The sequence below is a fragment of the Bos mutus genome, chromosome 18, assembly GCF_027580195.1.
Source record: "Bos mutus isolate GX-2022 chromosome 18, NWIPB_WYAK_1.1, whole genome shotgun sequence".
NCBI lineage: Eukaryota > Metazoa > Chordata > Mammalia > Artiodactyla > Bovidae > Bos > Bos mutus.
The window spans coordinates 23,383,125-23,405,154 of NC_091634.1; the positions used below are offsets into that span (position 1 = coordinate 23,383,125).

General features: G+C 43.3%; 1 protein-coding gene across 8 annotated transcripts; it reads right to left on the reverse strand.

The window, feature by feature from the left end:
* Positions 1-999: 999 nt before the first annotated feature.
* On the reverse strand, positions 1,000-21,707 carry ZNF821 (zinc finger protein 821). Of its 8 annotated transcripts, none has more exons than XM_070388061.1 (10): positions 17,840-20,795; positions 17,107-17,169; positions 15,818-15,935; positions 14,409-14,523; positions 7,520-7,589; positions 7,289-7,414; positions 4,616-4,761; positions 3,821-3,925; positions 2,714-2,880; positions 1,000-1,971 (listed from the first exon to the last, which is right to left on the reverse strand). In XM_070388061.1, the coding sequence occupies exons 5-10, from the start codon at positions 7,533-7,535 to the stop codon at positions 1,317-1,319; spliced, it is 1,215 nt and encodes a 404-aa protein (XP_070244162.1). In that variant the 5' UTR covers positions 7,536-7,589; positions 14,409-14,523; positions 15,818-15,935; positions 17,107-17,169; positions 17,840-20,795; the 3' UTR covers positions 1,000-1,316. The 8 variants fall into 8 exon arrangements, 7 of the variants coding, with proteins under 7 accessions (XP_070244162.1, XP_070244160.1, XP_070244159.1 ...); XR_011467702.1 differs by lacking the exon at positions 7,520-7,589 and adding an exon at positions 2,157-2,518 and having other exon boundaries at positions 1,836-1,971; positions 17,840-21,707; XM_070388059.1 differs by lacking the exon at positions 7,520-7,589 and having other exon boundaries at positions 15,818-15,905; positions 17,840-20,813.
* Between the last annotated feature and the right edge of the window lie 323 nt (positions 21,708-22,030).

Here is a 22,030-nt window from a genome sequence, read left to right on the forward strand (position 1 = left end):
GGTTTGGCAGACATACAAACTGCCAGAGTAGTCATTTTGCTCCGGTCTTGACCGCTCCTGACTTGAGCTCTCGGTATCACCTTAACTCTGAATTTTCCTCAGTGGGTTTTATTATCCTACCTTGGCTCTGGGGACTACATAAAAAGATAAGCTGTTACCTCTTCTTTCAAATATTGAGTTCCCTGGCACTATGTACCTTAATATTACAGCTGTTTTTATGACTGTATCCCTAAATGCAAATGACTGCTGTCTAGGGTAGAATTTTAAGTTTGGCAGACTGAATTCTGCTGGGCAAAGTAGTTGGTACCTAGTCTAAATACTACATCCTCTTTAGCAAGTGCCAGTCATGAGGAAAGGTGTCTGCTTCTGAGTTTGGAAAATGTGTGCTCAGTATTGCTCAGTCACGTCTGACTCTGCGACCCCAGGGACTATACAGTCCATGGAATTCTCCAGGCCAGAATACTGGAGTGGGTAGCCTTTCCTTCTCTAGGGGATCTTCCCAACCCAGGGATCGAACCCAGGTTTCCCACTGCAGGTGGGTTCTTTACCAGCTGAGCCACAAGGGAAGTCCAAGAATACTGGAGTGGGCTATCCCTTCTCCAGCAGATCTTCCCAACCCAGGAATCGAACTGGGGTCTCCTGCATTGCAGGCGGATTCTTTACCAACTGAACTATCAGGGAAGCCCCAGTCATGAGGAAAGGTGTCTACTTCTGAGTTTGGAAAAGGAAAGCTAGGTTGAAATAGCTCTTGGGACCACAGGCGAGGCTCATTAGGGTTGTGGGCATGGACCCTCACAAAGCCGGCATCGGTTCTTTCTCGGTGTTGTCATTAACTTGTGAAGGGCCAGATAAGGGATCTGTGCTTGGAGAGCCTAAGTGGAGGAGCACCCTCCCTTGGAAAAAGACAATCACTGGAAGTTCCTGCCTGAAAACTTCCATCCAGGTCTTAGATCACTTCATTTGCTAGAATGAAATCAAGAGAAGAGCAGGAAAGGTCAGTAAAGATAAAATTAATTTATTTGCCCTCGTAACTCCGTGGGCCGCACCGGGACCCCACAGTCCCACGCGCAGACCTTGCAGCAGTGGGCTGGAGAGTTGAAGTGTCTGGAGTGCCTGCTCCCTCGTCCACAGCTGCCTGGAGCCGGGTCCCTCCTGACTCCATCATCCTGCTCCCACATGCAAGGGGTATGCAGGTCCACCTGCAACAAACCCGGGCCTGCCTCCGCCGCAAGGACAGAATCTGAGGGTGACTGAGTGCGGATCCCTGTGGGCTTGGGTGGGTGGTGAGTGGGGAAGGCAGGCAGGAGGGTGTGGCTTCAGTGCAGAGAGCTGCTGTTCTGCTCTTCAAAGGCCATCTTGCCCAGGAGTTGGCTGTCCAACTCCACCCCACTCACAGGTAGCTGGAAGAAGTTCATTTCGGCTGCTAAGGCTGCCATGGCAGAAGGGTCCTGGCCAAACTGAGCTCGCAACATCATGTCCATTTTCTCCAGCCTCCTCTTGAGCCGCTTGGCCTCCCGCTCCCGGATGAGCCGGGCCTGCCGCTTCTCAGGGGTCTCGTTGGCTCGCTTCAGCCTCATGGCCTCCCGATCTCGTTGCAGCCGGCGTGCCCGCTGCTCATCCGTCTCCTGCATGCGCTGCAGGCGCTTGGCTTCTCGGTCCCTCATGCGCCTCACCTCCCGCTCCTCGGGGGTCTCATTGTCCCGCCGGCTCTTCTTGGCTGTGCGCTCTCGTTCCAGTCGCTGCAGCCGGACTTCCAAAGGCTCATTCTGCCGACGCAAGGCCCATTTGCGGACGCTGGGGGTCTGGGCTTCCAGCAGCTTCCGGTAGGCAGCACAGTTGTTGCACACAAGCAGAATTCCAGCAGGGTACACTGGAGGAGTAAAGGCAATGTCCTTCCCCTCGGCACTGGAGGGGCCCTCACTGTGGGCTGGTGGTAGGGATTCCACATTAAGGACTTCAGGGAGTTTCTCACTGGAAAGCAAAAATTTTGTACAGTTAATGCCATGGTCTAACAAGGCCCTGATTTCTTCTGTTCTGCCAGGCCAGTCACTCCAAGTTCACCACTAGGGGTCAGTTTGAGTACTTGGGAGACCTACTCCACCTTTCCACTCTTGCCCTTCTTTGGGCCAGGGTGTCTACCAAATCTTGAAGCCCACCTGGAGTTAGGGACTGAGCCAACTGCCACAGCAAGCACCAGAAATCAGAGGAGGAGCCCTTATGATGTGCAGTCCTGTTCAAGCCAAACTGATGGTGTCTTTAGGAGTTGTGCAGGGCAGTCCTCCTTGAGGTGGCAGCTGCTGTAGGGGAGGTCCGGTCCACTGGCTTCACCTCCCCCTGCCCGACCCTGCCTTGTACAGTAACTAGCAAACGGTGCGGACAGTGCACACAGCCCCAGTCTTCCTGGACACGGTGGAGACTGTCCTCCTGTGAGGGTCCTCATGGCCTCTCTAACTTCTTTCTCCAAGCTTTATCATGAAGGTTCTTGGACTTCCCACGTCTCTTTCCAGATGAAGATATTCTGATCGAGGAAAGACACGAGAATTCATTTCCCTTTGGGGGTGTTTTAACGGAATGGACATATTTACTAGCCTCCTTCCTTGTATTTCCAGAGTCAAGAGTCAGTTGCCTTTGCAATGCCAAGTCTTTGACTGGGAAAGGAGAACCCACACCCAGTTATCTGCTCCCAGCATAGAGGTTTAGGTGCCCGGCTCACCTGTTAAATGTGGCATGGCTAGTGAAACGGGCTCCACACACAGCACAGTTCGACCGCTGGTCCTCCGAGTGGATTAAGAGGTGGCGACCCAGTGACCCTGGGGAGCTGAGGGCCCGGCCACAGACGGGACACATGTAGCTCTTGGCGCTCACCACGGCTGCAGTGTGCTGGAAAAGAGAGCCTCATCTGTCAACTCACACCAGCTCCAGGACAAGTTCTACCCACTGAAGAACTACTTTCTGGGAAACATTCCTCTTAGTCTTAGAACAAGAACTCTTCTCCCTATTTAGCATCCAGAAAAAGGAACAGGCTCATGTTAAAGGGCCTTCAGAAGGGCGAGGCCATCCACACCACTGCTCAGATTTCACTGATTTGAGTTCTGACTCTGTTCTGGGATGTGGGGCTGGCTTGGGGAACAATGAGATGCCACATTCCTCTTCAGAGCCAGAGAAGAATTTTTGCTCAGGATAATTTCTCATGGTCTGTCTGCCCCATGCTGTGTAGGTACAAATGCACTTTACCATCTTGAGCCACCAGGGAAGCCCAAGAAGTACACTTTAAAGGAGCACTGAAGGCCAAGTCTAGAAGCTGGCTGGGAAGACTGGTACCCAAAAGGTATTTAAATGCACAGCCTTTCCTTCCATCTTTCAGTGTCAGTCTTCTGAAGAAATGCTTCCCCTCATGAACCAGTGATCTTTATGGTAAAACCCAGGCTGCCATGTGTGCTGATGCCTGTTCACTACAAATCATGACACATGTGTTCTGCAACTGGACGGTTCTCTTGTTCTGATGTGTTGGTTTACACTAACTTTCTCCAGTCTTTCAGAAACATCTGTTAATTCACTTTTTTCTTCTTTAAAACAAAGCCCATTTCTCTCTCACTATATAAAATATACATTAATTACTTTAGGAAAAAAATGATACTTAATTTTCACAATGTCTGCCTGGGAACCCAGAACATATTCACTCAATGTATCCTACTTATTCTCTAAGAGTGGAATCTGGGTGGAAGCAAAAACAACCCAAGGTTCTTTCTGGGGTTGGAGGCAAAGGCTAAACAAGTCACTGGCGCCTGTTTTCCAGAGCATGTGGCTCCCCAAACCATACCTGGTACACGTGAGCAATCAGCTGCTCCCGACTCCCACAGTCGAGCTGGCAGAGGGGACACTGGCAGAGTCCAAGTAACGGGTCAGAATGCAAATTCTCCGTGACCTGCAACACAACAAGTAGGCAATTCACTAAGATGGTTTACCAGTCTCTTCCCTGCCCCTGCTTCTTTTAAAAGGGTATCCTGTTAAAAGGAACACAACCTCTTATCATCCATTATTCTCAGGTTCCCATCATGGGTCAAAGGAGAGTGACAGGGGAAAGGGAATTAAATTTGTTCCCATCTTCATTTTTTCCAAGGCTTCCTGCCATGAAGACATAGAATTACTCCAGAGAGCTTATCTAATTTTCCACCCTAAGGTAAACTCTGTAGGGAGAAAACTAGCTTTCCCTCCTGCCATGCCTCTTGCAAGAATCCTCAAGAGACAATTTAGTGAAAAGATGGCACCTCATTTAACACTGTGACTGAAATTTGCAAGTGTATTCAAGAGTACATCTCAGCAAGTCAGCTAATAGTTTTACAAAGATGGACATTCTGCCGGAAAGAAGTGGGGAGCTTTGGGAGCAGGAGCTGCGTGTGGGTAAAGTGATATGTGGGCGGGTAGAAAAGGAAGGCTGGGTGTGATGAGAACTGTGTGCCTGAGGGTTGGGTACCTGGTGCTGTGAAAGAAGAGAGGCTACGTCTGAAAACCCGGGAGACCCTCAGAGGCGAGAGTGCCTTCAGGTGGAAGAGAGGCATCTGGACAGAGCAGAAGGGGAAGGGGTGCCCAGACTCAGGAGCCATTTGTCACTTGCCTCATGCTCTACTACTTTCTTTCCACCAACAGGCTGTTCTGCATTTTCTAACTCTTTTTCCACTTTGACCACTCCTCCATCTTCCTCTGACGTATGGGAAGAGACTTCATCTTGTGTGGTCTCCTCTTCATCTCCCTCACTGTCACCTGGAACACACAAACTGGTCACTGGTTCTGATTTTGCATGAGTGCATCTTGTGTTGCTTTCTACCCAAGAGTTTGCAGCTAAAATGGAAAACACCCCCAGATCTTCCATAATATAGCTGGTATCAGAGCTTTTTTTGAGTACAAATCATGTTAAGTGGAAGCCAGCTCTCACTGTTCCTTATATTGTCATATATACACAAAAGAGAAAATTGGAGGTAAAACTGCATTGGAAAATGGTTATTAGGCCTTGTATATTATCAAAAAAGCGATAACTTCTTACACACGGTTCCCAAATATCTCACACTTCAAATCACACCTCCCATGCACCTCACACCATGCTTATTCCGACAACACACCACTTCCAACTTACCAACACTTATCACTGATTTTATTACTTACTTTTGTCCCTAACCTCGCTGCAGTTTCTCCATATACTCTGTTCTATTCTGAGACCCACTAGTCTTTTCTCTCCCAACAAACCCCAAGGCGCACTTGTAGAAACACCAAGTTTTTCTTTCTTTTTATCAATAAAGGAGGTAGTAAGAAATTAGGTAAAAATGTCACTTTCTAGGGGAAAAGCTGCTCAGGACAGTGCAAGAATTAGTACAGCAACCAACCTCTGGCATTCTGCAGTGGTGTTTGACTCATGGTGTCCTCACCCTGCTAGGAACTCAGCAGTCTAGGCTAAATAACTCCATTATTCCTGGTGGTTCCTTGGATTATCTGATGGATAACTGAATGCTTAACTGGAGGCAACAGGATATTCTTTACTTCGGGATGAAACATCATTTCTCATGACTGAAGTAAGAATTGAGTTTGTTTTAGTTTAGGCGTAGGATGTGGCTGTGCAGAGGTCTGCCTGTGGCTGGGGATCTGCAAGGTTTGTGTGAGCTGATTTTTTTTTTCCTCTCTATTATAAAATAGGAAAAGAAAATTTTTTTTTAAACGTAGTAATGTAAGGAGTTCTTTCTGAAAGGGGAAAAAAAAGTGCTAGTACATTGAAGATCCCGAGAGGAAGCCAAACCTGGGGAAGCTGTCAGACTCTAGTCCCGTCCCAACACCACCTGGGTCTTGGACTCCTGGGCCTGAATGTCAGTGAGAAGAATACAGGATGGAGCTTCACCAGGCTCTCTGCATCGGCAGTGGGACTCGGCTTTCTTAACTAACGACGCTTATCTTCTACTATGCCTTAAGTAATTTCTAAGTCTACCAGTAACTGGGCAAAACTGGTCACATTCCCTTTCTTCCAAAGAAAATCTACCCATGTCACCTGCTGGTAGTTACTTGTGTCTCTGTTAGATATCCCACTTGGTTAGTGGCCTGGATTTGAGCCCTGGAAAGATCTGTAGTACACGTGCACTACTCCTCAGTCCCAAGGTTTAGTTTGAATCCACTTCAGTAAATAAGGATTGGCATAGATTAAATGATACAATGTTTTCTCATCAGCTTATTTAGAATACTTGTAGTCTAAGACAATACTGTATCAAACACTTTTTGTAATTTCTCAAAAATTCAAATATATGTACTAGAAAGGTTAAAAAAAAAAAGTCTGCCATGTAAAGGGATGATACAACTTTTCCAGAATGGAAACCTACCAGACCTCTATAGATTTGGCATTCCCACCTACTACTAAAACTGGTGGCTCCCACAGATTTTCTAGAAATATTTGGGTTTATTTTTCTGTACCTGAGCAATGACTTGCTAAATTACTTTTCATTGCTAACATGTTAGTTTAAATAGAAAATGTACGTAGAAGAGTGCAGAACTCTCTCCCTCTTCTTTCCTTTCCAACCCCTAATGTGGAGAAAAATCAGAAATGTCAATCTGAATTGATACTAATAACAACCAATATCAGAAGGATCAAATTAGTAAAGTGAGGGTATCATCCTAGAAAATAATACATCTCAAAGTTTATTTGTTCAAGCAAGTCATGGAACAGATGACCCCTGAGGTTCAACCAGTTACCAGCCACTGTCTTTTCAATCTCTTAATCAAAGGGATCTACGCAGGACGTGGGGTGTAAAGACCTCCACATTAGCAGTTTATATGCTATGTAATCTCACTAACAAGCAAATCCTCTTACAGAGCATTAAAACTGGGTCCTCAAGCAAAACTTTCAAGAATACCATGCTTATATTTTATTAATTATGAATAAATAGATTCTAAAGGACAGGGATTTTTTTTTTTTTCTTCTCATTTGATCTAGCCCAGGGGCTCCTTGCATACTAAACATCCCTAAACATCCCTATGCCCCTATCAGAGTTATCACAAACCTATCTATGTATGGCACTATGCCAAGTACTGCAGTCCTTGAGTTTTTAAAAAAAACAAAAACATAATGTCAAACCTGTTATCTCTCTGAACAAGCATATGCCCATACACCTTAAAACACCTGTGGGAACACTGAGGATCCAAAAATCTCCTTCAGGTCTTCCTCCCAACCCCCATGCACAATCCCCAGAGCACACACACTCTGATAATTCTTCTCCCATTGCCCTGAGTCATTACCAGAAGGTGCAGAACTCACTGCTACTGGAGTCCTGATCTCTTAGTTGTTGGATAGCTTGTCGCTGACTGCCAAGGTCTCCAGGAAAATCAGTTTTCATCATCGCCTGGCGGGCTTGCTCTTCTAGCCCAGCAAATACTTGATCCCCTGGTGGTCACAAGGAAAAATAGTCAGGCCACCAGCTGGGCGGTACATCCCCAGGCAAGCTGGTTGGAAAGGCAGACCATTCAAAGGTAGGAGACAGGCAGGTACCCTGTGGTGGGGTCATTCATCTCCAAGTCAGCTGGTGGCCTCCAGTGGTTTCTGGGCACAGCTACTCCTCCTGGGCAAGAAGCCAGATGCTCTAGAAAGCAGCATTTGCTTCTCTTAAATCCTCCTACTCTTGACTCCTTTTAGAGGTGATAAATTGCTATTATAACGTTCCATCAGGAATGGAGAGACAGAGACAAGAGGAGGCAAAGCGATGGGATGAAGATAGGGTGACAAATCTGGGCATAATTTCGAATCTTAGTGTATTAGTGACATGGCCCTGACTGCCAACTTCTGACTATGTAAACAAATGCTTCAAATGATCCATCTAAAAACAGTATCTCTGACTCCATCTTTCATCCATTCTCCTTACAAGACATACTATGGAAGTTTTCTCTTAACTCTCTCACATCTATAAAAATTAGTCACAAGCAAATAAAAAACTGGTAGAATGATTGATTAAAAGGAAAATGGATAATATGTGAACCCACTTCTGCTGAGGAACAAACTTCCGAAACATGCCAACCAGTTCACAACAGGATAATATTTCATCTAGTCTCCTTGGTTTAGTATGGTTTTTTTCTCTTTGTATGGAGTATCCAAAAGCCCTGGAACCATCCTTGATTGTGCATTTATCCCAAGGAACTCCGCCTGGTGTCTGTGTGGTTATTGAAGAGTTAACATTTAAGTGCTCTTTTATTTCCAAGAGGCCAGGCATAAGGAAAAAAAAGAATTGGGTTTCTCAAGGTTTCCATTATCTCAGTCAGAGTGGAAACTACAGCCACCAAGGAAGAATAATAAAAGCCCTAGTGAAATGTCTGACAATAGGCCCGGTGCTTTCTTAATGAAGAGAAAAGGGAAATTAAACAGGCTCAGATTCTGAGGCTGATACAATGATTTAGGAGAAATAACCTGGTCAAATGACCTGAACAACTAGTCTTCGGGCAGTGAAAAAACTGATGTGAAGTATGACTTCCCAGGTGGCTCAGTGGTAACGAACCCGCCTGCCAATGCAGGAAGCCACAGGAGACTCAGGTTTAATCCCTGGGCCAGGTAGATCCCCTAGAGGAGGAAATGGCAACCCACTCCAGTATTCTTGCTTGGATAATTCCATGAACAGAGGAGCCTGGTGGGCTACAGTTCATGGGGTCGCAAAGAGTTGGACATGACTGAGCGATTGAGAACACACACGGGCTTTGTGTGATTCACTCAGGTATTTGTTCAGCAAATATTCAGTGAACATGTCCTATATGTTAAGTGCTGAATGCTAATAATAGTGATTATTTGGCACTTCCAAGTTCCAGGCTGTGTTAGGTGCTTTATAGTTGCTTTGTTGTTCAGTCGCTAGGTCGTGTTTGACTCTTTGCGATCCCATGAACTGAAGCACTCCAGGCTTCCCTGTCCTTCATCATCTCCCAGAGTTTGCTCAAACTCATGCCTGTTGAGTCAGTGATGCCATCCAACTATCTCATCCTCTTTTGCCCCCTTCTCCTCCTTTATAGTTGCTACTTCACCTTAATTCTCTGCAAGAGTCTTTGTTGTGGGAATTACTATCCATATTTTACTTGGGAGAAAAACTAAGATCTATGGTGGAAACAAAGATTCAAACTCCAGTCTATCCAACCCTTAATAACTATATTTTTCAACTCCTTTCTAGCATAGTTGTAAACAGAACTTTAAGTGGTTCATTAGAGTGATTTTACCAAAAACAAATGGTTGTCTTTGTGTGATAAGAATAGCTCTGATCCTACCGTCAGTGTTACTTTCCTTCTAGGAGAAACTGATATACACAATGCAAATATCAAAATAATATTCTCAAGGCCAGTAATGACGGAAGGAACCATCATTTTCCAGTTCTGACGCCATGTGATGAGTTACCATGCCTGGCTTAGAGTGATATTATGCTACTCTGAATGACGCTATGAGTGGGAACAGAGATGCTGAAAGTCTACGTGCACTTCTAGATACACAGCCCTCAAGTAAAGGAAAAATAAGCTGCTTCACGTCGACTTTCATAATATTCAGGATGACACACTGGGTATAAATTATAGCAAGGGAGAGCAAAAAATGAATTCTTTGTTACAGTGCCTCCTCTTTCCTCTCTGTAGGAGTAAAATATTGAATTTCTCCTTGTTGGTTCCTCTGTAACCACAAGACCATGGCCAACTGGAACAGTTAATGAACTCTGGGTAAATGCATGTTTTTGGACCTGGTGGCCGTGGCAGGTATGACACTAAGGAATAAGTTATGTACTAGCATATAATTATCAAGGGCAGACCATCCGCATCAAAGACATCTCTAAAGAAGCCTATCTAGAAACCAGCTAGGTTTTTAACACACCAAGAATCTATACTTTCCCCTCCTTTCTTAATGGGGAATCACCACTGGATTCGAAGGACATCTAAAAGGATATGTACTTTTTAAGATCAGCTAGTAATTCAGTCTAGTCTCCATTAACCTGGGCTAATATTTTACTTCTCTTGACGTTATCTAAATATTTAGGCCTTCACAGAACAGAGAAGAGTCTGAATAATACAGCCGTCCTATCCAGGACTTTTGGGAGCATTCTCACCTTGGATAGTTGGGCTATATTAATTCTGTTATTCTTTCCTTTGGCAGTTTGGAAAGAAAAGCTATGGTCCCATATTTTATTCCACTCCTGACTTGGGAAAAAGACTAAGGTAAACTTTACTCCTCAGGGATATTCCTATTTTAAATATCAGCATAAAGCAAACTATATAAAAACTATTAAAAAGGATTCTTTCATAAGAAGGTAGTGATACTTGCTAAAAGTATGTCATATTAACTCAGGTATAATATGATCTATACAGATACTAGTGATTAAGAAGTGTTACACAATTGCCTGCTTTTACAGTGTAGAATTATTATTTCCTTCTGTCTTGAGACTATTGGAGTAGGTTAAAAAAATCCTCTGGTTTTAGATATCAATGTAAAGTAACCATCTTATTTAATTAACATGGGTATTTATTTGTCTATTGATAGCTGAGAAAAAGTCATCTAAGCTCAACAGTAAAAAGCAAGGTGCTACCTCTCATTTTATGGTATGAAATCTAGATACTGTTGGTCTGATCTGGCTAAGGTTTTTTAGACCAGATAAGAATAAAGTCACACAAGCAAGTCTGTAGAACAGATGAGAAGCCTGAGATGAAAGTTACTAGAAAGAAAAAGATTTTACAATTCTCTTTCTTGAGTCTTTGGTGCAGTTAAATAAATGCAATGTCTGGTGGAATGAAATCAAGTATAGCAGTTGAGACATTTTCTAGGAGAGCAGATGTCGAATTCAAAATAAAATAAGTTAGTGTTAGGAGTGAGGTGCTTAGGATTCTTTTTCTAGCTGACAGTCTCCATAACTAAGGTGCTACATGTTGGGAACAGAACCATTATCTTACAAGGATGCTGACAATGAATAAAGACAAAACAAATTGCACTTTTTAGAAGATGAGGGACTTTAAAGCCTTTTTTCCTACTTCTCTGTAAAAGTTAAAAAACTAATTGAAGTTGGAAGTTTTCAGTCTCATATATAGTTTGAAAACAAAAGTCTCTTAAGAAATAGTTTTCCTTTATTTAAGTGGTTTGCTTGGTATAAACACATCAAATGAAAGTGTGCAAAGGACTGTATTCGAAACCACTCTAGAAACAGTTTACAGAAGTTTGTACTCAGAAGGGGGTGAGATGAGGAAGAAGGGAGGGAAGAGATCTAACAGAGATCTCAAGCTATCAGCAGTTCCTCTGTAACTAACAATAATTCTGGACTTCTATTCCAAAGCTCTGCATCAAGTCTATTAACCAACTGGGCAAAACATAAAGAGTGCCTAGATGTTTCTGGGAGAAGGAGAGATCATGACGATAATTTAGATCCAGAGACAGTCCTAAGAAAAGCCAAGTATATGCCAGAGCATCCTGCCCGTTGGCTTCTAAAGTAGATCTGACAGATGCTGCTGGGCTACAGCAGTGCAATTCTTAATATATTCTTTTAGGCGGGCTTTGAGCTTCATGCCACACAATCCTCTTCTTCCCAGAAGGCAGATCTGATGGAGCTCAGCCATTACTCTGCTCAAATGCCGATTGGCTTTGACATTTAAGCAAAGCTTCTGCAGACCTTCCTTCCTCCCAGAACCTGAATCCATTCCATTTACTTTAAATAGAGGAGAGGCATTAAATTCAATATATTTGATTGGTTCTATTTTGCTGCAAGGGGATAGAAGGCTCACGTGGTCAGAAGACTGAAATTACTAACTTCCACTTGTCATTATTATCATGGGCAATGAGAAAATGAGCTTTCAAAAAAGGGAGGATCAGCTTTAGTCCCAAAATAGTAAATAAGCAGAAGGTTCCGAGAGACTAGCAAATCTCAGGGTCTTTCTTCTTTCTTAGTCCATCGTGTGAGATGCATTCACAATTTCCTGCCCAAAGGTCTCACTGAAAACAGCCCCTCCCTGAAGGTCTGCTTTTTAGTTGCACCCGAACCTTGCTGTTCATAGCCCTCTTAATGGTTACCAGTGCAGAGCTTGCAAAGTCCTACCCGTTCCACCACTGTACTACGATATTCACTAGCTCAACTCTAGAAAACTGCATTTCTGCAGCCGTGGATATGGTATTCCCTTCTTCTCTATGGCGTGTTCCGACTCCAGTAGCAGCTCACCCTGGCTTTGAGTGACTATGGTGGGAAGAGATGCGGCTATGGATTTATGCTATGTGGGTGTAGGAATCTGCCACACAAGCATTTACTGGCTCCCCTGGACTGATCACAGTCATATATCATCTCTGTGAGCTACATTCCTCCAAGTCTCTTTGGACAGGTGGCTTTTACAGGTAAATCCCAACTCCAGTGACTGCCTTATTTGTGAACTCATCACTTTACTAAGAGTTCCTTTTCCTACCCTGCCTTCTTGGAGAAACATCTGTATCTTTATCAATATTCATCTTCAAACCAGAGCAGAGAAGACAATCCTGAACTTCTGTGTTCAATTACCTATGCTACAGATACTTCATCCTGTCTCTCTTGACAATCCTCACATTTAGGGCCACTGAATTTCACTGTTTTGGCAGCAATTTCTAAATTGCTTCTGAACAATTTCTAATTGTTCAGAAACAATTTCTAATTGTTTCTGAACCACTCACTTTTATATTAAGCAGCCTTCCAGATCCACTTACTATAAAATACACTCTGAGAAGCATCCAAACTTGCTCTGTTTTATACAACTCTTCTGGGACTTGAATAGAAGAATTAATTGTATATGTATGTTTACCACCCTAATCTCATTTAATCTATAACATACTGAAGTCCTCTTAATTCCTCCGTACCTATGGTTTTCTCTCCTACTCTTGAAATTACCCAATAAAATAAAATAAGGTACACACTGTTTGGCATACAGTATCTTTTTAATAAATTTTAGTCCTTTTAACTCCTTGACTAACCTAACCTCTCAAATGTAGGATTTCTTTCCTTAAAAAAAAAATCTTTCAAATGTTCTAACGCTGAATTCCCTTCAAATGTTGCTGTGCTTTAGTCAGTCCTCCATAACAATAGGGGGCTATTTGTCTCTTTTTTACGTTTGAATGAAGATGTTTATCTGCTCAGAACAAAGGAAATTGGTTAATTGTCTCAAATCTGCATAAATATGTCAATGCTCATTTAATAAGGCCCTTTTGAACACCCACTCTAAGGAGTGCTGCTTCCCTGATGGCTCAGTGGTAAAAACAAAATCCACCTGCCAAGCAGGAGATGGGTTCGATCCCTAAGTCAGGAAGTTACCCTGGAGGAGGAAATGGCAACCCACACCAGTATTCTTGTCTGGGAAATCCCATGGACAGAGGATCCTGGCGGGCTACAGTCCATGGGGTCACAAAATAGTTGGATATGACTTGGTAAGTAAACAACAAATCTGAGCAGTGCTAAAAGTTGAAAGGGATAGCAGTAATTATATATGGGACATAGTGTCTGCCCTCCAGAAGTTTATAATCCAATTACTGAACTAAAACAAAGATATGAACCTGATGAGAAATAATGCAAGGCAGTAAAGCACAGCTGTTTTCTGTTATCAGTCTCTCCTTCATGTGATCCATCCCGCACACTACTTTGTAGTTTAAATGTCACTCCACTCTCCCTGTTTAAAAACCTTACAGTATCTCCTTACGGTCACAATGAAGTATGAACTTGGCCTGGCCTTCAGGCCTCTGCAATGTAGAGTTAAACATCTCCAACCTCATGGTCTGTGGTTTCTGAACAAATGAAACTTCTGCTTCATACAAAGTCTCCTTGTTCCCTGAACATATCATGTGCATTCCCTCTTTGTATCTTTGCTCATGCAGTTTCCCCTACCTGATTTTACAAAACTCTCCTTTCCTCTGTTTTAAAAAAACCCACCTTCTACTTTCTAAAGCCCAGTTCAAAGTCATGTTGTGGGGCCTCTTCCATCAAGCATTCCCTCGCTACTTCAGTCCATGGAGTTCTCTCCCTCCTCTTACCTTCTGTAGTACACACAGTGTACAGCATCCTTATTTGACACTTAGCATAGATTATCTTGCTATATGCTCATCTACCTCTCTATATATCTGTGGCTACATTTTAGTCTTACATATCATTTTATTGTTTTATAGCCTTGGCATCTAGCACAAAGCCTTGCACAGAGTAGGAACCCTATAAATGTCTGTTAATGTGAATACTAAGGATGAATCAAGAACACCTATTCCTAAGACAGGTTTCCAAGACTTCGCCTAGCACAGACACACTTTAAATCCATCACATTTGACACCTTTGACTCTTTTTTGCTTCAAGAATTAGTGTGAGCCAATCACCTAAATTCAGATTACTCTTCCATTCCAACCCTCAGCATTCCCAGGTTTTAGAAGAGAAAAGTCCCATACTCACAGTGAACTTTATTTGGATTTGTCTGTTTCCGACGGGACATGTTTTCCTGATCCAAGAGCTCTGGCTTTTCCCAGTTTCACGACTGGATGTTACCACCTCCTTGCAAGGTGCCAACCTACAATAAAAAGGATAATGTTAGCATGTGTCATTCAGCCTGGAAATTATACACAATTAAAAGATAAAAGACTTTTTAAAATAGTTTTTGAGCATATAAAACTCACCATTTATAAATTACTGTACTACTTAAAGAGAGAAATGAATAAATCTCTGGCATAACATTAAGGTCCCAAGAAGGTTGAGATGGGACTCTAAAGGATTTAGAGAATTTCACTCTAAATCCACTTGTGGAATCCAGAATACTGTTAAGTAATCATGTTCAAGGTCACAGGGTAGAAAGGAAAGTGAAAAACTCAGGCAACCAGCGTTAGACACACTGTGGGCTCACCCCACAAATTGTAAAAGGAAGCAAAGGAAGCTCAAAAGGGTGGTAGCTCACATGTCACATGCCCTCTGGAAGTCAAGCCCTGCAATCTGCACCAGTGGGAGCCTCCAGATGTTTTTTTCAAGAGGTTATCTCTCCTGGAGGGGACAAAGGCACCACATTCCTGTGAAACAGGAAATATCTCAAAACTCTTGGGCACCTGTCAATGAAAACATGGGAAGTAGAGCCTCTACTAGTGATGTAGGCACAGTGCCAGGCACTGTGGATGACAGGGCACTAAAGCAAATCAGACTTCCAATGCTGAAGATGGGCTTTCACTAGAAGAGCTGGGCGCCGTCCACATTGTTGAGTACTAATTCAACACCCCAGTGTGAAGTATCAACCTGGCCCTGCTCACATGCTCCCAGGTGGCGGTCAAAGTTAATAACTGTAGTGCCTCTTCTCAATCCAGCCTTTGTGTAGCAAAGAGTGGGAAGAACAAAGAGAAAAAGTCCCCAAATGAGGAGTGTTGCAGAGACATGCACCTGCTTCCCTGAAATAGGAGGAAACAGATACTTACGCCTACAGTTCCTGGTTAGTTATAAGAAAGGCTTTCCCAGCATTAAGTGTTGTTAGAGAGTCTGAAATCGATTAGTAGAGGAAGCTGTGAATTTTCTTTGAAAGAAAGAGTGAATAAACAGACATAGATTGAAAAGAGAGATATTCTCTTTCCTACCAAAGATAAGAATGTGGACCTGATCACCCTCGAACTTTTCTTTCAGTTCCTGCCTTCTCAAATTGTACTCACACTGAATAAGCAAATATAAAATTGTAGTTTACTGCCTTAAGAGGCATTATAAGAGGTTACTTACTACCATCTATACTCTGCACTCAAGTTAGTGAAGACTTGCCTCCTGTTATGCCAACTAACTCCTCTATGTAGCTAGAAAGGACCTCAGACCTGTAATCAGATCCTGCCTCCCCTTACCAAAAGAAGAAAGAAACCGCAAATGGCAAAGACAGGCCTCCACAGGAAGTGGCAAAGGAAGCAGCTTTCAGGCAGTCTTCTATCATATCTGCATATCAAACACAGTTCTTTTTCAGACCTTTAATTAAAAAAAAAAAAAAAAACTCCAAATGTATACAGTAAAAATCAATTTTAAGGTAGAATGCTGAGTGCTAATGTTAATGAAACGTGTTCTCTAAGTTTTGTTTGTTTAGATGATTTCTTTTTAATCAAATAGTTATGTCATAAACTGAAGCGGTGAATGAATATTACACTTTGGGTCTTTTTCTATAAGTCTGTGGAATCACAAAACAGAAAGTTGAATGAAATGCAGGTTGCCTATCATTTTTTCCCCCCAAATTTGCAGAGGAATAGCTCTCTATTGTATAAGGAAGAAACGAAATCTTAACTAATATTTATATTTTCTTCCCATCAAGATCTGAAATTGAAACTATGAGATAAAGGCAATAAAGATCCTTCAAAAGAAGGCCAAATAATTTGAGACAGGCTCTATTCAGATCATCTTGGTGAGGCAACAATACTAAATACTAAACAATACTAAAGCTACAAGTCTGAAACAGAGATCAGTATTTGCATATTTAAATCTCCAGTGTCCACTGCATCTCACAGTCCTCCTAGTGGTCAAATGAGGAACCAACCAGATGGTACCCAATGGGACTGACTTCACACCTGAGGGATTGAAGGGAAAACAGAAGCAAATATTCTTACCTCCCTCAAAAAAAAAGAAAGCCTGTGGGGTTTTGGACTCTTGAAAATAAATGTCATTTAATTAATTAACAATTAAAAAATCTAGCACTGGAGGTACATTCTTGACTGCACAACAAGATCTCAGAGATTAGCCAATTGTTTTATAGCAGTAAAAGCTAAAGAATTCCATAGACACAGTGCCCTAAAGTTCACTAACTCAGTTTTACTTTCAACACTGACTCAGTTCCCAAGTCCTAATCCGAAACCCACACAAAAATGTAAATGGATAGCCTGAACATCACCATCTGGAAGAAAAAGAGGATGGGAAGAAAGGTAACCGGTGAGATTCAGGTTTACAAGAGATCCTATTTTAAAAGGGAGGCAACTTTGTCCATCTTTAGTACAAGGTTAAGAATCCTTGGGAGGGAGGCCAACAACTCCTCTTAACACTGTCCCTGATCTCTCACAGGTGTTAGGCTGCAGGTTCCAGGACACGCCACAGACTTCGGCAAGGAAAAAAATGGGTGAAATCCAAGCTTTAAGAAAAGAGGGTTCACTCCCACCTCCAGATCTGGTGCAGTTCCCACGGAGCAAAGTAAACTCGCCTGAATCCCAGTGGTTTGTACCTGCCAAAAAGGAGAGGACAAGAAAGCTGGTCACGTAGCCGCCTCCCGGTTCACCCTGTTCCCGCTTCTGTTTGGTCCGGAGCTTGTGTATACTCAGCCGAGACGGTCCCTCTGGCTTCCTGCAGCAGGAGCACAGGTAGATTCCCGGGAATTATCAGCCAAGAGCCAGAGGGCTTCCGAGGCGGCTCAGACAAACGCTCAGACAATACAGTCTTCTCAGAAATCTAAATTTAGAAGCCTTTCTGGAGACGGCGGCTCCGGACTGATACCCGGGTCGGCACCCTCACGCCCATCCTCTCCCTCCCCCAGGTCCAACCCAGCCTGTCAGTCGCCGGGGCCGTCCCGGCGGTGCCCGGCTGAGACCGACCTAGGCCCACGCGGAGAGGGCGGCGGCGCGGACACCCCTCCCGCGCCCGAGATCGCCAGAGGGACGGGAAAGAGGAACGGCCGCGGTGGGGAGTCAACCGGGTCCGGCCGCGTCGCGGGAGCCGGGGGCAGGGGGAGGGTCGGAGCCAGGACGGCCCCCGCCCCCCAGGCCAGAATGAGCCCCTGGCCCCCTCCCCAGACGCAGACTGACAAAAGGACCAACAGCCGGCGACCAAGGGAGGGGGCGAGGAGCCCCTGCATCCTCAGCCTGGTCCCGGATGGAAAGAGTCGGGGGTCTTTTTACCCGGCGCCTCGGCGCTCCGCGGCGCTCCGGGTCCCTGGGCCCCGCCTCCGGACAGACAGACCGCCGGACAATAGGCCCCCGAGCCGCAGCTCGGGCCCGCCGGGCCGGGGCTCTCCGCGACTGGGCCCCGGCGAGCAGAGGGCAGCTCCGGGTCGTGCCGGTGGTGGGGAGCCGAGGGGCGGCGCTGCAGACGGACAAAGCCAACAGCAGACAGACAGACTGAGGGGGAAAAGATGGCGACGCGGGTGGCGGGAGCGCGCTGCTCGCGCACCCGCAGCGAGTGGAGCGCGTGCACGAGTCTCTCCTCTTCACCCCCCCCCTCCCCCCTTCTTCAGCTTGGTCCCCCTCCCCGCTCCCCAGGCGCGCGCCCGGAGGCATGGGCGGGGCTTATAGGGAGGGGGTCCGGGGAGGCGGGATCTAAGAGAGCATCCAATCACAGACATTTGAGAGGGGCCTCTTCTGCATCCTCGCGCCGCGCAGACCACCCAGCCTCGCACTCTCCAAGGTCTTTCTCTGGTCCTGTCAGCTCCTCAGCTCCCCTTATCGTCTCCTGAACCTTTTAACTTCACCCTGACTGTCAGCTCTGATCCTGGTTTCCTACCCCACCTTCGAGTTCAGCCACAAAACCCACATCCCCCAACCACAGTTCCACCACAGGTTCCCCCTCTCCTTAGCCCAACCTTAGCCTCCCCGTTTCCCCAAACCCAAACACTCGTCCCTTCATTTCCCCACATCTCATGGTTTCTTCGGGCCCCTAAGGCATTAAATGTGACCGAGACCTAGGGGCCACGGACCACTGTGGGAGGGGCTAGGTTCAGCTGTCAGAAACTCGGAGGAGACAGATCTTTAATTCCTTTTAGACATGTAAGTCTCGAACATGATTCTCGACTAATAACAGTAGCTGTACACCGGCGGCATAAAATTAATTCAGAGAAGGGTAACTTGTAGCATTGTTGCCACTTAAGGGACATTTGGGGCAATTGAGAATGGTTAGACTCATTTCCTAATAAAACACTTCTTTCCCCTCTCATCGTTCCCTTCTGTTTCCTCACCACTTCCCTTCCTTACCTCTCATTCTGTCATCCCTCTCATTGTAGAATGTGTAAGTCTGCCTTTGATAAGGCTCACATGGAGAAGTAGGGCATGCGGTGGAAAGAAGGTGAAATCTGATATTAGAAGATCCAGCTTTGAGTGTGTGGCTTACAAGCCTGGTTACTTTGGGCAAGTCACTTCTCTATTTTGAACCCCTGCTTCCTAAAATGTGAAATGGATAATAGTGTAATAACTCCTAGTCTCTACTGTCGTAGGGTTGGTGTGCTGATTAAGTAAAATGAATGTATGAAAGCGTTATGCATGTATCCCGTATGATCATTGACCCCACAAAGAGGAGGCTAAAGAGAATGCTGACCTTTGCTTATAAAGCAACAAGTCCTGGTATTTGCATAAAGCATTCTTGCAAAATGGCTTTTCCAGAAATCTCTCAAGAGATGATATCATTCTCTCCATCTTGTGTTTAATGTGAGAGGATCTTGTTCCTTCATAATTCTTTGGTAAATGGCTTATTCATTCATTGTGGCTGGGATTTGAGGTAGAAATTATTATTCTTGAACTTCAGTTAAATTTCATTTTAAAATAAAAAATTAAAATTTCCTTTAAAATTTTAATTTCTGGGTAGGTAACCAGAAAATGGAATAGTCTCATCCAACCAGAAGGCTTGTAGACAGTGTAAGAATGTAAGCTGGAATAAACACTGGCTTTTGTACTTAATAGTAATTCTTCATGAGTTTAGACTGAGGGATACAAATACGGCTATATTATGTCACTTTAAAATTGACATAGTTGACATTTTCAATATGAAAATAGCTAGCAGGTAAAGCATTAGGAGAAGGAAATGGCAACCTACTCCAGTACTCTTGCCTGGAGAATCCCATGGACGGAGGAGCCTGGTGGGCTACAGTCCATGGGGTCCCAAAGAGTCGGACACAACTGAGCGACTTCACTTTCAACTTTCAAAGCATTAGGAAAGAGCCTCCAGGGATATTTCTTGGCTTCATCATATAATAATGTGTAATACTGGGTGGTTGGTTTCATCTACTTGAACTGCAAGTAAAATAGAGTCATAATAATGCTATTTTTAAAACCTTCATGTACCCTAGAAATGGGCTTACCTGGTGGCTCAGACAGTAAAGAATGTGCCTGCATTGCAGGGGACATGGATTCAATCCCTAGCTTGGGAAGATCCCCTGGAGAAGAAAATGGCAACCCACTCCAGTATTCTTGGCTGGGAATCCCATGGACAGAGAAGCCTGGTGGGCTATAGTTCCATGGGATCACAAAGAGTCTGACACAACTGAGCAACTAATACACACACACACACATACACCCTAGAAATGCCTCTGAGGTGTTATGATTCAGGGTTATAGTCAAATAAGGGAAAAATTATTAAATAAGAAATTCATTTATTTTGTCTCTGCTGTCACCTAAACATGTTCTGGATCTAGAAGACTTTTTCATTAATCTTGGGTTTTTTTTCAGCTTCACTTTTACTTTTACTTTCCCAGTCTACTTACAAACTAATGGTATTATTTTGCCACTTTAACTATGTTAACTTTCCCTTGAAATATCCTCTTGTTTATATTTATTGGCTCCTGCAAAAACCTTGTTAGGGCTTTACATTACAACAATATTGATAGGACAACTTAAAGAATTTCATTTAAAAATTATTATGATTTATACTTTATAATTCACATACCATGAAATTCACCCTTTTAAAGTAAAGCTCAGTGGATTTTAGTATGTTCACAAGGTTGTGAAACATCACAAGTATTTAATTCCGAAACATTTTCATCACCTTGAACAGAAACCCCAGACAGCTGTCAATCCCTCTTCTTCCTCCTTCCAGCCTTTTTCAATCTTTGGGTCTCTATGGATTCACCTATTCTGAACATTTCACATAAATGGAATCATACAATAATGGGTCTTTGTGGTTGGCTCCTCTCACTTAGCACCAAGTTTTCAAGATTCACGCATGTTGCTATGTGTGTGTCAGTACTTCATTTCTTTTTTTTTTTTGGTCAAATAATATTCCATTGTATGGATATACCACATTTACTTCCATTCATCAGTTGATAGATATTTGTGTTGTTTCCACTTTTTTGGCTCTTCTGAATAATGTTGTTGTGAACATTTGTGTACAATTTTTATGTGGTCATGTTTTCAGCTCTCTCAAGTGTACACCTAGGAGTGAAATTGTTGGTTCATATGGTAACTCTGTGTTTAACATTTTGAGGAACTGTCAAACTTTTGCCCAAAAAGCCTGCATCATTTTACATTCCTACCAGTGATGAATGAGAGTTCCAATTTCTTCATGTCCTGTGCTACACCTGTTAATGTTTGTCTTGTTCTTATAGACATTGTAATACAGTGAAGTGATATCTCACTGTGGTTTTGATTTGCATTTCCCTGATGACTAAGAATGTTGAACATCTTCTTGGGCTTATCATTAACAATTTGGAGAATGTCTTCACAAATGCATTGTGCATTTTTGAGTTCAGTTATTTGCCTTTTTATTATTGTTTTAGAAGTGTTTTTTAAAAAATATTCTGTATACTAAACTATTATAGCATATGTGATTTGCAAAAAATTTTTTCCATTCTGTAGGTTGTCTTTTCAATTTCTTGATAATGTCCTTTGAAGCACCAAGTTCTTCTATTTTTCTTTTTGTTTGCCTTTGACTTAGGTGTCATATCTAAGAAACTATCTCCTAGTCCTTAATCATAAAGATTTCCATGTATATTTTGTTCTAAGAATTTTATAGTTTCAGCTCTTATATTTTACTCCTTGATTAATTTTGAGTTAATTTTTGTATAGGTATTAGGCAGGAATGTTCAACTTTATTCTTTTCTATGCATATATCTAGTTTTCTCAGCACTGTTTGTTGAAAAGTCTATTCTTTCCCCATTGAACTCTCTTGTTATCCCTGTTCAGAATCAAGTGAAAATAAATATATTGATTTATTTCTAGATTTTCAGTTCTATTTTATTGTCCTATATGTCTATCCATATGCAGATTCATACAGTCTTGATAAGATCATCATATTTTAAGGAGATGGAGTTTATATTTAGTATATAGAGTTATAAGTTTTCATGTCTTTGAATTCATTTAAGGAAAAATTAAGTTTTATAGGATGAT

What these genes read in the sequence shown, in the direction of transcription:
- ZNF821 (XM_005896490.2), bottom strand. Translation starts at nt 14,448, where the DNA reads ATGTCCCGTCGGAAACAGACAAATCCAAATAAAGTTCACT. An exon ending in AAATCCAAATAAAGTTCACT is followed by an intron (nt 7,415 to 14,408) that starts GTGAGTATGGGA and finishes TGTGACCACCAG; the next exon opens with GGGATCAAGTATTTGCTGGG. An exon ending in TGATTGCTCACGTGTACCAG is followed by an intron (nt 2,881 to 3,820) that starts GTATGGTTTGGG and finishes TCTCTTTTCCAG; the next exon opens with CACACTGCAGCCGTGGTGAG.